Below are 16,533 nucleotides of genomic sequence, written 5' to 3'. Positions count from 1 at the left end.
GAATGGAGAGACGGGACTGGAGGTCAGGAGGCGGAGGAAAAATTCTGCTTCATCAGCATCACCTAGAGTGTTTAATCCCCATTTCTCGGAGGAGAAACTGAGGCACAGAGTTGCACAGCTAGTGAGTGAGGGAGCCAGGATCTGAACCCCGCAGCTGACTGGCATGAGGGGATGGGGGCAGGGGTGTGGGGGAGAGCAAGAGGTCAGAGGTCAGGACGCAGCGAGGCCGGAGGCTGACACTGAGGTGTGCAGACTGTGTGTCTGGCTGGGGTGTGACAGGTGTGGTGTGGCCGCTGCCTTCTATTCAGTGCTGAGTGGGGGCAGGGAGGAGGGGGTGGCCCGAAGGAGGTGGAGGCTCTACTCAGGGTCTAGGATTTCCCTGATTCTGGGGCCTTTCAGGCAGCTCCAGTTTGGGGCGGGGCTGCCATGCGCGGGGGGGGCAAATGGCGTTGAATATGTTAGCAGCTCTGGGCCCTTGGAAATGCTGGGGGGTGGCAGCAGTGGGCCCAGGTGCTGCCCAGGGCAGCAGACAGGGGCCAGGGCGGTAGATGGGGCTCCCCGCCCCCCGGCTGGGATTCTGCCCCAACCTGGGAGGGTTTAGGGCAAAGTCAGGCATAGCTGCAAATTGACTTCCTGAATAGCAGATCTGGCCTGGCCTTATTTGGTCTGTAGAGAGTTTTTTGAAAACATGAGCCAGGGTTTTCAAATGATCTAAAAAGCAGGCTTTCTGCCTTGTAAATTCAGATGGGAGCACAGGGCCTGCCTTCCTTGCTGGCATAGGGCATGCCCCCTCCCCACATGTCCTTCCTCCCGTCTGCCTACCTCATCTGAGTCCCGTCTGAGCCCTGGAGGTGCCTGAGTCTGCAGCCCTTGGGTGCATGGTACCCGGGTGGAGGGCCTGGAGCCAGCACACAAGCCGCCCACCCGCCAGCTCCTCCTGAAGGGGGCCTGGCTGGCCCTGGGGAACTGGCCCTCCCAGCTCCCTGTGTGTGTCAGAAGCATGCCTGGGTAGGTGTGTCCCAGCCCACCCTGCTGGGGCTGGAGTTGCCGGGGGCTCCACAGGACAGAGACCCGTCTGGCTGGCTGCAGCTCTGAGTGCCTTGGGGGAGTCCACTGCACCTCTTGGAGCCTCAGTTTCCTGCTCCATAAAATGGGGATAGAAGCTTTCAGAATCACAGGAGGGTTAACGGAGAGTGTAATGAGTGTGGCTGGGCACCTCATTCAACAGCCTTCGGTGGGTCTGTCCATCCCTCTCCCCCAGCTCCTCCCCTGAAGACCTCCCACAGCGCCTCGGTGGACACATGTGAGCTGAAAAGGGACCTCCAGCGGCTCAGCCAGTTTCTGAAGCATCCCCGGAAGAGCTCAAGGAGACCCCCGTTCACCCCCACGGACCAGTAAGTGTGGGTCCCAGTGTGTGAGGGGGAAGGAGGAGGCATCCCCCAGACCCGGGTAGGGCAGGGCAGGGCAGGGACCTGGAGCAGGCGGCTGTATGGAAACCTCCCCTGGGGCTGGAATGTTCTCATCTTTCCATCTTCTCCGGGAGGAACTGAGATACAGCCCTGGAGGCCAAGCCCCTCCCCTGCCTGAGTCGTTAAAAACAAATGTCACACCCACCAGCCCAGGTCAGCGGCACCCAAGCCCTCCTCTCCACCAATAAAGTGAAAAGGATTGACCCATTTTACAGCTCAGCAGACTGAGGCCCAGAGATGGGTAGGGCTGCTCTGTTGCACATAGTGGGTCGGTCCAGGCAGAACTGGGCCCACAACCTGATGGCCGAGTCCGAGGATAGGTCCCCACCCCCCTCCTTTCCTGTTTGCTCTGACGCTCTGGCTAACTCCCTGCCACCCCCGCAGGTCATTCTGTCTGCCCCACATTCTTTCCTGTGTATCTGCCTGAATCTCTCCTCTCCCTCTGTCTCCCTGCCTACTTGCCCGCCTGGATCCGCCCCTCACACCCAGCAGTCACCCACCCTCTCTCCCCACTGCCAGGCAGCTGCAGAGCCTGGAGTCGAAGCTGACCTCTGTGAACTTCACAGGGGACACGGTGTCTTTTGAGGAAGATCTGGTCAACGCCACGGTGTGGAAGCTCCAGCCCACAGCCAGCCTCCAGGACCTGCGCATCCACTCCCAGCGGGAGGTCAGGGGTCAGGATAGTGGCCAGGGCAGGAAGCAGATGTGGAGGCCGTGAGCACTCCCCTCCTCTGGGCCTCCGGGAGCCAGATGTGTGCTGATGAGGAAAGCCTCAGGCCCAAAGACTACCTCAGTCAGTGGCTACCCGGTGGAACTGAGGACCCTTCCTGATACAGTGGTGGGGACAGAGGTGGGGAGGGACCTGGTCCCTGCACAGGGGGCTCCTGTGGCACATCCTTGTGGACAGACAACCAACACCAAAATGCCTGTGCCTGCAGCCCTCTTGTGAGCCTGCCCTTGGTGGGCCTAGTTGGGGGCAGAGGGCTACACACCCTGCCTTTCTTATCCCCCAGCACACCAGGGAGCCATAGGCAGGGTCAGTGTCTGAAGCCCAGACACCAGAATACCACGTGGTTCTCCCAGGCCCATTTGCCCCTGGGGCCCTGGGCTCTAACGACAAGCGCCCCAGCCAGCGCTGGTGCCAGGGAAAGGAGGGGTGAGAAGGGCTGTTGTGAGTCAGGCCTGGCTTCCTGGAGGAGGTGGGCTTAGAGATGGCAGCGCCCAGGAAGGCATGTGCTGGGGGGATGTGGGGGGATCTGGAGGCCCACCTCTGGCTGAGCCCCCGTGGGACTCTGGTCTGCAGGGGGAGCAGAGCGAGATCCTGGAGTACTCGGTGCTGCTGCCCCGCGAGCTCTTCCAGAAGACCAAGGGCCAGAGGCAGGAGGCTGAGAAGAGACTCCTCCTGGTAGACTTCAGCAGCCAAGCCCTGTTCCAGGTATGGGGCTGTCGTCCTCGGGCCCTCCCCCGGGGGAAAGCAGCTTCTGTCTGACGGAGAGGTGGAAGGGTAGGCATGGAGCCCAGCCCCTTCCTGCAAGAGTCCTTGTAAAGTCAGAAATCGGACAGCAACGTGCAGGTCTCCCTGGGAGATTTAGACCTGGCAGAGTGTTATTCTCACTATGGTGTAAATGACTACCCTCGCAAGAATCTTTTTCGAGAGGGAGACTCAAAATCTGGGAGCAATGTGCTGGGCAGAGACAGGAGTCTAGAAGGTCTGGGGAACTTCTGAGCTTTTCTTCTCAGTCCTGAGCCCCCTCCCTACCCTCTTCCCCCACCCCATATACCTAGGACAAGAATTCCAGTCAGGTCTTGGGGGAGAAGGTCTTGGGTATCGTCGTGCAGAATACCAAAGTAGCCAACCTCTCGGAGCCCATGGTGCTCACCTTCCAGCACCAGCCACAGCCGGTGAGTGTGAGCAAAGCAACCAAGGACACAAGGGTCCCCGTTGTCCATGTCCTCCTGTCCCCCTCTCTTCTGAATCACTTGTCTTTAACAAAATGACCGACTGGCTGAGGGCATCGGCCAGTCAGGTACAAAAGGGGTGGGGCCCTGGCACTGACTCCCTCAGCCTGGCTGGAAAGGAGTAGACTGTCGTGAGACCCACTCCCCTTCTTTCCTGTCCCTACAGAAGAATGTGACTCTACAGTGTGTATTCTGGGTGGAAGACCTAACATGTGAGTGTGGAGGGGCCTCTGAGCTGGGCAGGTACCTGGAGGCAGGTACCAGGGGGTCCTGGAAGGTGGGGGAGATGGAGTTAATCAAGGGGGGCTTCCTGGAGGAAGGTGAGCTTTGAAGAGGGAGTGATGTCAGGCTAGGGATCTGCGGAGGGGAGCAAAGGCTCAGAAGAGTGATGCAGTCGTGCATTTGTGGGGTATAGTGGGGTGCTGGGGTGCTGGGCTTGATCTCAGAGCCCCATGCTGGCCCCTCCTCAGTGAGCAGCCCCGGGAGCTGGAGCGATGTGGGCTGTGAGACCATCAGGAGAGAGACGCAGACGTCCTGCCTCTGCACCCACCTGACCTACTTTGCAGTGCTGATGGTGCGTGGCCCCCTCCTTCCCTGCTCCCATACACAGGCCGGGTTCTTGCTGTGTGGCCCCCACTTCTCGCATATATGTCATCCATTCCTCACAACAAGCCCCGAGGTGACTCCTGTTGTTGTCCCATGTTATAGATAAGGAAACTGAGGCTCAGAGAGGTTAGGCAATTTACTCACGTTCACACAGCTAGTAGTAAGTAGAAGAGCTGGTCTCTAAAGCCCTTGTTCTTTATTCCCAAAATCTGGTGCATGATAAAAATGCAGGTTCCTGGTCCTAACCTAGGATTCTGATTCCACAGGGCTGGGTGGGGCCAGGAGTATGTTTCTAAAGAGCCCTGAAGGGGATGCTGAGGCCCTTGTGATGGACCTCAGTGCCCCCAAGATCTCAGAAGCTTTGTGTCCGAGGCTCATTCTCCCCAACTCTTAGGACCCTAGCATCTGAGGGACCGGAGTGGTCTTCCAGCTCTCTCTGGGCGTGGCGAGCTCACTGCCTCACAGGAAACTTATTTCTGTTTTGAATGCTACAGAAAAATAATTAGTGCCAGGACAGAAAAGGGATTCTCTGGTGGAGGGTTCTTGACCTTGGTGGGACAGGGATCCATTTGAGAATGTGGTGAAAAATGCACTCATGGGACCACACTCTTCTCAGTTTGGGGGGCAGGTGTGGTTCATAGACGCCCAAGGCCGTCCAGGGACCACGGGTTAGACCACCATCTGGGCAAACCCTCAGTGTCGAGTTGGGGGCACTGAGGCCAGCCCTGACCTGCCTCGTGGACCCAGGTTACCTCTGTGGAGGTGGACGCCATCCACAAGCACTACCTGACTCTCCTCTCGTACGTGGGCTGTGTCATCTCCGCCGTGGCCTGCGTCCTCACCATCGCTGCCTACCTCTGCTCTAGGTAGGACCTGGGAGCAAGAGGGAAGGGGGCAGGGAGAACCTCCATTCCAGGCCCCCGGGTTGGGACCCCACGTTGAGGGAGACCCACCCTGGAGATTGGCCTGACCCCGAAACGTGTGTATAGTTTTGGAAGCCCTGGGAGGTGCAGCCAGCTGACCCCCAGGGGGGCATTTCCTGCTCAGATCTGTGGTGTTTGGGTAACATAGCATTTCTGGTTTACATTAACTGCCAACATTTAAAATTGGGAGAGTTGACATAAGAATCTAGATTCCTGTCTTCGAATAACCAGATGTGCTACCGCTGGGGGCACATGGTAATATGACAGTGATGGTAATGATAACGGTGGACACTTACATCAAGCGGCCCACATGCCGCACACTGTTCTAAGTGCTTTACACACGTGAACTTGGTTCATCCTCGCAAGGGCCCTATGGAAGAGTGCTCAGAGAGAGTAAGTGACTTGACTGAGGTCACACAGCGGGGAAGTGGTAGAAGCAGGCTTGAACCCAAGCAGGCTGGCTCCAGGCCGGGTTAGCGGAGCTGCCTGGCAGTGGCCGCTGTGGACAGGTGGAGCCTCCAGCCCCTGTTCCCTAGTGCCTGTTTTGAGGCCCGACCCCCTGGCTCCATGGAGGCGTGTGTCACCCCAGTCGTTGGGGTGCCTGCTGAGAGAAGGGGCCGCCTTCGGTGGAGTGAAGAACGCCTCCACCCACCCTCAGACCGGCTGTGTGTGGGGTCTGGATTGGCAGTGCTGGGCTCGGCCTAAACTGAGGTCCACCTGTAGTTGGGCCCTGGACCCGTCTGCGTGGAAGGGGACATCCTTAGTTCTGCTGTAGAATGAAGACTCCTGGAGTGTGCTCACTGTTCTTGCGGGGACCGGGGAGGGTAGAGCCGCGTGAAGGCGTGGCCACAGCTGCACACGTGGTGGGGCTGGAGCAGGCGATGAGGAGGGACGGCTGGCAGGCTGAGTGGAGAGCTGGGGGTGAGGGCACAAGCCCCTCCCAGCACCTGCCCATTGATCACAAAAGTGCCCCAGGACAGAGGGACAGGAACCCTTAGGGACTGAGCACCTTATCTGTGCCGGATGCTTCGTACCAGTGTAACTCTCACCCCAACCCTGCGAGGGGGGCCGTCCTCCCACTTCACAGATGAGTACACTGAGGGTAAGGGGGATGAGGCCAGCCTAAGGTGATGCCTCAAGTTAGGGGTAGGGTGGGCATGGGGATCCAGGATGGTAGGTGTCCTTCTGCACTCTCTGGAGCAGGCAGTGGATGGTGCCAGGCGGACAGAAAGGCTGGGGACAGGAAGGCTGACAGTGCCCTGCACCACGCAGTATCTTGGGATGGGAGCAGGACGTGCACACACAGACTTGCAACCTCAAGGACACAGGCCACACAGCGTGTGCTCACAGATGCACAGTAGTGCAGACAGACAGGCAGACACAGAACATGGGTGGCATGGATTCTCCAAAACAGCAAAAAATCCAGTCTTTCCCTTCTGACTTTGGGAGCATCTGGTTGATTGTAGCGGCTGATTTGTCTTCCTCGCTGTGCTTGGTTAAATCTGCCGTTAGATGCACACACGGTGCCTGAGCCTGTGGGTGTTGGACACATGGAAGGTGCACGGGGACAGAGCCTAGCTGTAGCCACGGGAGGCCGCGCGCGCGTGTGTGTGTGTGTGTGTGTGTGTGTGTGTGTAGCCTGGGAAGGCTGCCTGGAGGAGGAGGGGTGGGCAGGCATACCTCCCACCTCCCACCTCCCACCTCCCACCTCCCACCTCCCTCCTCCCTCCTCCCTCCTCCCTCCTCCCTCCTCCCTCCTCCCTCCTCCCTCCTCCCTGCCTTCCCACGCTGGCCACCAGAGTGACCCTGACTGCCCTACCTCCACCCTCCCCTGTGCAGGAGGAAGTCTAGGGATTACACCGTCAAGGTGCACATGAACCTGCTGCTGGCCGTCTTCCTGCTGGATGTGAGCTTCCTGCTCAGCGAGCCGGTGGCCCTGGCAGGCTCCGAGGCTGCCTGCCGCGCCAGTGCCATCTTTCTGCACTTCTCCCTGCTCGCCTGCCTCTCCTGGATGGGCCTCGAGGGCTACAACCTCTACCGGCTTGTGGTCGAGGTCTTCGGCACCTATGTGCCAGGCTACCTGCTCAAGCTGGGCATCGTGGGCTGGGGTGAGTTGGTGGAGGGGGTTGGTGGGCCCCCCAGACCTGCCTTTTCCTCTTGGTTTCTGGCAAAACATGGGCACCTGGTTCCACTTCTCCACCAGCCCTCTGACCATTCCCTCACTGCTTCCTTCACTCACCCATTCTCAGGGGTGGTTTACCTTGGCTAGGTCAAGGTCCTCTTCAGGAAGATGAGGTGATGAGCCCTGTCCCCAAGAAACGCTTACATACTCTCTACATCTGTCACTCTTTTACAAGTGGGGTTTGCAGACGGAGCCACCATGTATGGATGTGCAGGTTGCGCACTGCTCAAAGGCACCCAGCTGTGGATGAGTGGGGCCGTAATTCAGTCCTCACCTGATTCACCCAGGCTCATGGTGGCCCTGCCTGTGGATGCCCATGAACCTCAGGTAACAGGTTCCCCGTGGCTCTGGTATTTGTTCTTGGCCGACAGCAACCCAATTCACCTGTGGCCCAGACCTCTCTTTTGTCAGACCTGGAGGCCCAGGGGCACACACCACAAGTCCTTGAACATTGCACAGGCCCACCGACCTCCACATGTCCCCGACCCCAGCTTGCGGCTCCTCCCGTGTTTCTCATTCGGCCCTTTCTTGGTTCACTTCATTGATATATATGAAATTCCTTCAGAGTTGGTTCTTTGTCAAAATCCAGGTGTTTGGTGGAGGGCAACCTTCCAGGGAGCTCTCAATCTCCACCTCATGGACAAGGTCGAGGCCCAGGGCAGACATCCCCTCGGGGTATAACTCTAGATGTCCCCTGTTGAACTGTCCTCCACCCCACCAATGCCCTGTCTGCTCCTCCAATCTCTCCTTGTGACAGCCAGCCCCTCAGCAGGGAACTGCAGGCCCTTTCCCCTAGGGGGCCCCAGGATGCTGAGGGTGCAGGGGTAAGGTCAGGGGAGATGGGCTCCCTTTATGAGAAACCAGAACTGGAAAGGAGAAGGGTGGGTCCGAGCTTGGAGGACCTGCCCCAGATGGGACTGGGTAAGCTCTGGGACCACAGGTCTGAGAGGGGGTCTCACCAGAGGGAAGGGGAGGGCAGGCCTCAGAGGGTGGGAGATGGAGCTCCGTGCTTTGTTGCCTGCAGGCTTCCCCATCTTCCTGGTGACGTTGGTGGCACTGGTGGATGTGAACAACTATGGCCCCATCATCCTAGCTGTGCATAGGACCCCAGAGAGTGTCATCTACCCTTCCATGTGAGTGGCTTGTGCAGTGGGGGCAGGAAGGTGGGCCTCATGGTGCAGAGGTCAGAGAGTAGCCTGGGCCCAGGCCACGCTGACCAGGAGACTCCTGGGTGCCAAGCTGCTGGAGGTATTGGGGTGACCCTTTTCTCAGGGAGGGTGAGAACGGGCCTGGATCTGCCAGTCACTTGCCAGATGACCTTGCACAGGTCCTAGCCCCTCTCTGGGCCTCAGTTTCCCCACTTGCAAGTGGGAGTATGGGTTGGAGCAGCTGAGCCTCCAGCCTGTTCCTTTGCTGCACCCTTCTATCCTCTTCCCCATGGAAAAATGGAAAGGCTGAGACCCAGAGAAGGCAGGAATCTACACCACGCTGCTCAAAGGCACCCAGCTGGGGGATGAGTGGGGCTGAAATCCAGTCCTCCTCCACTCACCTAATTCACCCAAGCTGGTGGTGGCCTGGCCTGTGTGTCCCCCTGAACCAGACTAGAATCCAGGGCTCCTGAGCCCTAGGCTAGGAAGGAACCCTTTCCATTCCTTCAATGTTTTGAAAATTTCAGTTGATTTTGCCTCCCTTTGTGCCATCTGTATTATTATTTGTTTAATTTTTTTCTTTAAATCATCTGGCTTGTTAAATGTATTTTTTAAAAAATTATATCAACTCTAAATGGGAAATAAGCATTACTTGTCATGAACAGTGAGTAGTCATGAAAGCAAACACAGGAATAAGGAAACCCTGGTACTAAATTCTTGATGAAAGCAGTGGGCCTAAAGTCTGGCTTTTTTTGAAAAGGGAGACCAGCAAGTGTTAGAGGTGTTAAAAACGTTTTAGGACCAAATTAAGTCTTTCTCTTGACTGCAGAGAAGGAATAAAGGAGAATTGAAAGGAGAGTGGCTTTTTGGCCCTTGAGTCAGTGGTGTTTAAAGCAGCTGCCCTGTACTCGGGCTCACCGTGGTGCTTGCCCAGGGCCCAGGAAGCACCGTGCCAGCCCGGCCTTGCAATGAACCTTCGTGCCCTTGCCCATAGGTGCTGGATCCGGGACTCCTTGGTCAGCCACGTCACCAACCTGGGCCTCTTCAGCCTGGTGTTTCTGTTCAACATGGCCATGCTGGGCACGATGGTGGTGCAGATCGTGCGGCTGCGCCCACACGCCCAGAAGTGGCCCCACGTGCTGACCCTGCTGGGTCTCAGTCTGGTCCTCGGCCTGCCCTGGGCCTTGGTCTTCTTCTCCTTTGCTTCTGGCACCTTCCAGCTTGTGGTCCTCTACTTTTTCAGCATCATCACCTCCTTCCAAGGTAGGCATGGAGAAAACCCCACCCCCTGGCCCAGGCAGGGTGCCCATATATAGAGCACAGACCAGGGAAGGGATGACCCAGATGACCTGAAGGGCCTTCTTTGGACCTCAGCCTTCCCATTCGTAAAATGGGGGCATCCAGGCCATAGTTGACAAGCCTTTGTTGAGTACTTATAGTGCACAGGCCCTGTGTTAAGCCCTAGTGCTGTAGTTGTGAACTGGTCGTGCAAGGGCCTTTTGCTTCCACAGAGCTCATCTCTACTGGGAAGGCCAGGTGTGACAAGCAAGGTCGCAGACATCAAAGGGCATCCAGGAGAGGAGGGAAGTAATAGTGGGCAATGTGATGGACAGTCTGAGCTTGGGTGGGGGACACTTGGGGGAGGGAAGCCTCTCTGTATAGGAGACATTTGAAGACAACAGAAGGGTCCAGCCATGGAGAGATCAAGGGCCCATTCCTCCAAGTGTGTTTCTCAGACCAGCAGCATCAGTATTATGAGGAGCTTGTTACAAACACAGACTCTGGCCCACCCCAGACCTGCCGAGTCAGAATCCTCCTTGTAACAGGCGCCCAGGGGATGCAGCGCATGGTACAGGCTGAGGAGACCTGGTCCGGGGGTGGAGTGCTCCAGGCAGCGGGAGAAGCATGAGCAAAGGTCCTGAGGCTAGAACTAGGTTATGTGTTGGAAGAATAGTGAGGAGCACGGCTAAGGAGTAGTGAGGCAGGGGCAGGGGAGGGGAGGGGAGCAGAGGGGCTGGATCATGAGGGCCTGGCTTGATGCCATCAGGGTCCCTTCCTGCTCTACCTGCACCCCTCTACCCCCGCCCCCCAACATCTCACACACACACATATACACACACACCTACCTTTGTTTTTGGCCACGCTGGGTAGGGAGGAGGCCTTGCCTTCCCTGTTTTCCTGCCCAAGTCCTCCCCATTGCATGGGGTCCCCGTGCAATGGGAGTGGTGTGTGAGGGAGGTGAGTCTTTGTTTTCTCATCTGTGAAGTGAAGGGGACTCTGTAGGGATTATAAATCATGCCCATAAATGCACACATTTACTGAGCTATTAATCACAGTATTGTGATTTGGGGAGGAGCGTATCACATGGTACTTAAGCAGGTGGGCTCTGGAGGCTGACCACTGCTGCTTGACTCCTGGCTCAGCCAGGCCCCTTACCTTCATGGGCCTCCATCTCCTCGTTTGTAAAACAGAATAGTGATGATGAGGTCTGATCTCAAGGAACCTGGAGAGGATGAAGTGAGATGATGTACAGGGCACTGCCCAGTGCCTGGCGCATAGCAGGTGCTCCGGGGATCACATCGGTGTGGGGAACCTGTGTAGGGAGGAGGACAGGGGCAGATCTGGGTCCAAGGAAGGGAGTGGGGTTGGGCTGGGGCTGCCCCCAGCCTCTGAGCCCTGTGCCCCCCACAGGCTTCCTCATCTTCCTCTGGTACTGGTCCATGCGCCTGCAGGCCCAGGGTGGGCCCTCCCCTCTGAAGAGCAGCTCGGACAGTACCAGGCTCCCTATCAGCTCGGGCAGCACCTCGTCCAGCCGCATCTAGGCCGCCAGCCCCCCGCCGATGCGAGGAAGCAGAGTTGCGGTCTCTCTTCACTGCTGCTTGCAGCCCCTGCAGCCAGGCCAAGCCAGCCGGAGACTTGAGAAGGCCCAAGGACCTCGGAAGGATGGGGCTGTTGCCATGGCAGCCAGACTCCCAAGCTGGGCCTTCTGAATTGGCCGGGGGGCTACTTGCCTCTTGGGTCCAGCTCAGGGGACTCAAGGCTGGTCTTAATGCACCACCACTGGACTGGCCCTCACGGCTGGAATCTGCAGGCCTTGGACCTTGGAGGCTGGTGGCATCCTTGGCCCTGTGCCCCAGCCCAGGACAGGAATGTGCTGTAGCTGTTCTGTCTCTGGTGATCACCATGAGGGCGCTCTGTAGCCCCTGTCATTTTAATCTAAGGATGGTCCGCAGGGGAAACGAGTTGGGGCAGAGCTTTGAGCCAGACCCCTGGAGGAGGAGCATTCCCTCCCTGGAGCATAATGACAGCCCAGGGAGGGAGCCGGGCTGTCGTTATGCTGGCCCTCTGAGCCCAGGGCCATCACCCTTTGTCAGCCTCCCCAGCCCTCCCTCTCCCCTTCCTGGTCCTCCCTCTCCTTGGACCTCCTTAGCCCTCCACTCACAGCCCGGAGTCCCCAATTCCAATGCTGGATGTTGGGTAGTGGTTCCCAAGAGCTACCTGGTGCCTACTGTAAACGTTTATCTACTGCATGGGCGTTTGCCTGCCCCTGACTTGGCTTAGTATAAACGTTCTGGGCTGGGCTAGGCCCATCTTCCCATCTGGCCCTCTCCACAGCTGCATCACCCTAGCTCACCACTGCCAAGCCGACACCTCACAGGGGCCCGCAGCCGCTCCTGAAGCCCTCTTGTGGCAAGAACTGTGGAACGTAGCAGTCCAAATTCGTTTCCACCCCAGCATTCCAAAGACTGAGACACGCCTCCCCTGGTGATGCTTGTAGAGCCTGACACGCTCCGTAGAACCCCTGCAGATGATCTTGAGCACACCTCGCAGCCCATCACGGTTAATTCTGTTGGACACAGGTGACCAGACCTGGTCGCTTCCCCTGCGAGCTCTCAGTCTAATGTGGGAGGCATGCATGAGACAAGAACTCTTAGAGGTACAGGCAGAGTTGGGGGAGCCCTCATTCCTGGCTGGGGCTCCAGGAAGGCTTCCTGTAGGAGGCAGCATTTGATCTGGCTCTCAGCCTTAAAGATGGGGAGGATTTTCTTTGTAATTACCAGTTCATTTGTCTTTTCATATTAAAAAGAAGTACGTGTTCATCGTAGAGAATTTGGAAGCTGTAGAAGAGTACATAGAAAAAATAAAAATCAGCTGTTATCGCCTAACCAGCCGCGGCAAGAATTTCCTTCTGAGCTTTTTCCTGTGCTTCTCTTAAGAATCAATGATAAAAAACACCTGGGGGCCAATCAGGAAACATGAACAAGAGAAGAGGGCCATGTGTGAAAGACATCTGCTGGAAACATTGTCAGGGCAAAGGTGGGGGGGGGAATGGCAGCTGGGTGTCAGTGCTGGGGGAGCTGCGCGTGGTCTGTGGTGAACTGAAGGTTACGAGCCCCACGCAGAGGATGCAGCTGCTGCTCTGCTGCAGCCGGTCGCCACCTCGGAGGGTTGAAGGCCCGTGTAGCCAGACTGCCTGCCTTTTATGACAAATAAGAAATCCAGATCGTGCTGGTGTAAAATCCCCTGATTTAAAAAATCTTGGCTAATCCAGAATATTCTCTGGCCAAAGAAATCACGTCTGAGGGCTGAATTCAGCCCTTGGCTGGTCGCGGGACCTGTGTAACCAGTTTATTGCCCGGTGTGAAGTGGACGGGCTGCAAGAATGAAACGACTGGACTTTTCTGCCATCGCTGCCTTACAAACTGGTCCCGGCAAATTTCTCCTCTCCATCCTGTGACACAGGTGAGGCAGGTCAAATAAGTTTCTGTCCCCCTTCAGTTATGGGAGCAGTCTTGTTCGATCACGGCTCTCAGTGTCCAGGTCTAAAGGTCCAGCACAGGTCCAGCCCAGGCCCACACCTGAGCCTTCCGCCCCTGCAGTCTCCTCCCTCCTCTCCTGGCTGCTCTGCGGGGAGCACAGGCTGGGGAAAGAGGCAACTCTCTGGAGTTGGACGGGAGGGGTGTGAGGTGCCTTGGTGGCTAGGAGTGGGCTGATAGTGGTGGGATGAGCGTGAATGTGGGATCTTTGGGGACCTGCAGGGACCTTGGCACATGGGAACCCCCTGCCCCCTGCCTCTCTTCCAACCCCTCCTCCTGCTGCTTCCATTGGCCTCTGCCTCCACCTTCTCCAGGTGGTGGACTCCTCTTATGCCCCAATCCCTGAGGACAAACCTTCCCCACAGTGTCCCGGTTGAGCAGCTGGGTGGGATCAGAGCCAGCTCCGCTCTCAGAGACCTCTCTCGGGTCTCTCAGACCCCCATCACTTGGCTAGACCTGAGGGGATACCTACCCCATCCTCAGGGAAGGAAGGGACCCAGCCCCCTCCCCCGGGCAGGTGGGACTCCCCTCAAATTCTCCCACTTCAAAGAACTCTCTTGACACCTACTTTCTGTTTCCGAGGGCAGCTCAGGTAGTGGGGCTGGGGTGCTGGGTCGGGTCCCATCCTCTCGTGACCCGCCCTGCACGGGCCACCTGACAGCTCCGTGGTGCTCCTTGACACTGATGGTTCTTATCATGCGTTTCTCTGGGCTGTGGGACTTTGGACAATAGGACCACTCTTCCCACCAGGACGTAGCCAGGTTTGTTTCCCCTTTGGAGTGGGAAATGGATTGGAGTGGCCAGGGTGTGAGTGCTGGCCAGGCCTGGCCAGAGTACTGGAGGCCTCGCACCTGGAGACAGGTGCCCACCTGGAGCCGTATGGACAAGCTGGGGGTGGGAGGTGGCAGAAGGGGAAGGTTTCCCCTGGAATTTAGCGGTCCCAGGGCTCCAAGTGGCCCCAGGCCAATCCCCAGCCCCCGTGGGGCCCAGGAGAGGTGACCCTCCCTCTGGCTCTGCCGGACCCTCCCTTGTCACTTTGCCAAGTCCCCGGTTCTGTCTTCCCAGGTGTGCTGCACACGATCTGGGTCCTGGTCTGCAGGTCTCCAGCCTCTTCATTACAAACAGGCATCCATGAGCCCCTCTGGAGGGCCCAGGGGCCGGGTGGGTCTCCAGTGGTGGGCCTAGCAGGTCACAGTTCACAAAGCCGTCCACCCTCTCCCCTTGCCGGGACGTGCGGCTGGGTGGGAGGAGGGGCATTCACCTTCCCAGCCTTCCCTGCAGAGGAAGTGCCTGGGGCCCATGTCAGATTCCCACCTGCCACCCAGGCCCCATGAGTGGCCCTGACCCTCCCCAGGCCCAGAGGGCTTAGCAGGAAACTGAGTCCTGTCCGGACACTGTGTGGGAGGAAGGGGAAATAGAGGCCAGTCAGGGCTGGGCGGGTCCCCATTAGACCCCAGGGTGGAGCAGGGCCAGCTCTGACCGTGTGGCCCCGAGAGCGGATGCCGGTGATGATGTACTTCCTTGGCAGAGTGCCCTTCACCTTCTGATCTCAAAGTAGCCGGCCAAGGGCCCTGGCCTCATCCACATGGCCTCCTTGGGGCCACCACAGTGGGGGCCTTGGTGGTCAGCCCTTCCCCTGCCTACACACTGCACCCCATGTGTGTTTGCTGCCCCACTTCCCATCTGGGCCACCCGTGACCCGCTGGTGATGGTGATGCTAATTTCACGGTACTGATAATCATGATAGTGATGATAATGGCTGCGCTCACTGACTGAGCAACTCCACAGGCATCATCTCATGAGTTCTCCCCATGCCTCCTGAGAAACTTGCCTCCTTAGCAGAGGCCGGCTCACGCAAACGGGCTGCCAGGAAGTGGCCAGGACAGATGTCAGCCCAGGCCCGACCAACCCCCAGGGCCCACGCTCCTGTCCCGTCCCCCCCCCCCCCCCCCCCCCCCGGCCATCCTGCCCCTCCTGTTATTCAGTCTGCTGGGTGGGGGGGCGGGGCCTCCAGGCCAGACGACTCCTCTCCTTCCAGGACCCCAGCAGGCGTGGGCTTGAGCCTGGTCTTGTTCAAATCACAGGCATGAATGAGGGAGTGCGAACACTCTCCACATCTTCATCCGCATCCCTATAGCCAGGCCCTGCGCCCACCGGTCTCCTCAAACCCCAACACAGCCCTAGGGGGCAGCCGCACTGCTATATGCGCTTTACAGAGGAGGAAACTGAGGCTCAGAGAGGCCCCCAGCTTGTGAAAGGAGGATCTGAGGTAAGAGTTCCTGACTCCAAAGCCAGGGCTCGCCGTCACTCCCCAGGGGCCTGCTTGGGTGCAGAGGCCTCTGTGGCCGCTGAACCCCAGCCCCGCAGCACCCATCCAGACGAGGCCTTGGGAGCAGCACCCCTGGGTGGGTTCAGCAGCTCCTGCCGAGTCGGGCCCACTCTGCAGGTGGTCATGGGGCGGGGTGAGACTAGGAACACTGCCCGGTTGCACACACTCACCTTTCACAACCCAACCGATGGTGCCATGGAGCAGGAAGGGCGTGGGCGGGGCCACAGGAAGCGGCAACGCTGCGGCCACGGCGCGGGGTGGGGCCGGCTCAGCAGAGCCTGGGAGCTGCGGGACGTGCAGCTGCGGGGCTCCGGCCGGCGTGGACCAGGCTGGCCAGGGATGGTGGCCCGCGGGGCCCTGGGAGTCCTGCTCCTCCTGCACCTGGCCTCAGGTGAGCAGCCAGCCCCTTACGCCCTCCGGCCAAGCCTGGGAGACCCAGGGTCGGGGACAGGGAGGGCGTGTCTGGAGCAGGTCCTCCGAGGAGCCCAGCTGACGGCCGCAGCACCTCCTCTGTCGTCGGGGTCAGTTCTGCTCTCCCGATAAACTTTGGTCAGCACTGGTCTCAGGTCCCCTTTGCTTCCCCACAGCGCCCTGGAGATGGGAGAGCATCGGGGGTGCGCCCACACTTCGTCCCTCAGGCTGCGGCTCCCCGACAGGCCTGGCTCTGGGACACGGGTGGGCCCAGGACAAATTCTTCTCCAGCTGGCCTCTGAGCTCCAGGGGAAGGCGGCTGGGACCCTCGAGGCTGAGGCCAGGCCGGGCCTGCACGGCCCTCCCCGCACCCCGCCCACCCCCGTTCCCCGTCACGCCGGCTCCCCTCCTTGTCTCCTCAGCGGTCCCCTGGTGCTCAGTCACCCAAGCCGAGAACAAGGCCCTCCCTGACCCTTCGCTCTCGGCCTTGCCCACAGCCAGGCGGTGGTTCTCCAGAGGCAGCTCGAGGGCGGCAGGCCTGGCCCTTGCCGTTCCATTCCGCTCCCAAGAAAGCCGGCCCCACCCCTGGCCCACCTGGCCAGCTCTCCCTGGCGCTCTGTGCCGTCTGCAGGGATGCCCTTGGGCAGAGGAAGCTGCGCCCTCCCTGTGCACCCATCTCCGAGCCTTGC

The 16,533-nt window shown here is 58.8% G+C and overlaps 1 protein-coding gene across 10 annotated transcripts in view; it reads left to right on the top strand.

Moving 5' to 3' along the window:
* The window catches only part of LOC101281790 (adhesion G-protein coupled receptor G1), a 70,599-nt gene that overhangs the window by 27,904 nt on the left and 26,162 nt on the right, over positions 1 to 16,533 (top strand). For 7 of the 10 annotated variants that reach the window (XM_049702786.1, XM_049702784.1, XM_049702788.1 and 4 more), the window contains 10 exons: positions 1,262 to 1,394; positions 1,962 to 2,136; positions 2,773 to 2,904; positions 3,255 to 3,371; positions 3,595 to 3,640; positions 3,899 to 4,002; positions 4,782 to 4,900; positions 6,797 to 7,065; positions 8,164 to 8,272; positions 9,282 to 9,550. In XM_049702786.1, coding sequence (XP_049558743.1) covers positions 1,262 to 1,394; positions 1,962 to 2,136; positions 2,773 to 2,904; positions 3,255 to 3,371; positions 3,595 to 3,640; positions 3,899 to 4,002; positions 4,782 to 4,900; positions 6,797 to 7,065; positions 8,164 to 8,272; positions 9,282 to 9,550 — 1,473 coding nt within the window. Of the gene's footprint in view, positions 1 to 1,261; positions 1,395 to 1,961; positions 2,137 to 2,772; positions 2,905 to 3,254; positions 3,372 to 3,594; positions 3,641 to 3,898; positions 4,003 to 4,781; positions 4,901 to 6,796; positions 7,066 to 8,163; positions 8,273 to 9,281; positions 9,551 to 10,978; positions 12,454 to 16,533 lie in introns of those variants that run through there. The other 3 variants (XM_049702793.1, XM_049702794.1, XM_049702789.1) reach the window with 3 other exon arrangements.

This window comes from Orcinus orca, chromosome 20, assembly GCF_937001465.1.
Source record: "Orcinus orca chromosome 20, mOrcOrc1.1, whole genome shotgun sequence".
NCBI lineage: Eukaryota > Metazoa > Chordata > Mammalia > Artiodactyla > Delphinidae > Orcinus > Orcinus orca.
Note: the sequence above shows the minus strand (reverse complement) of the source record. Positions and strands in the feature narration are given on the sequence as shown.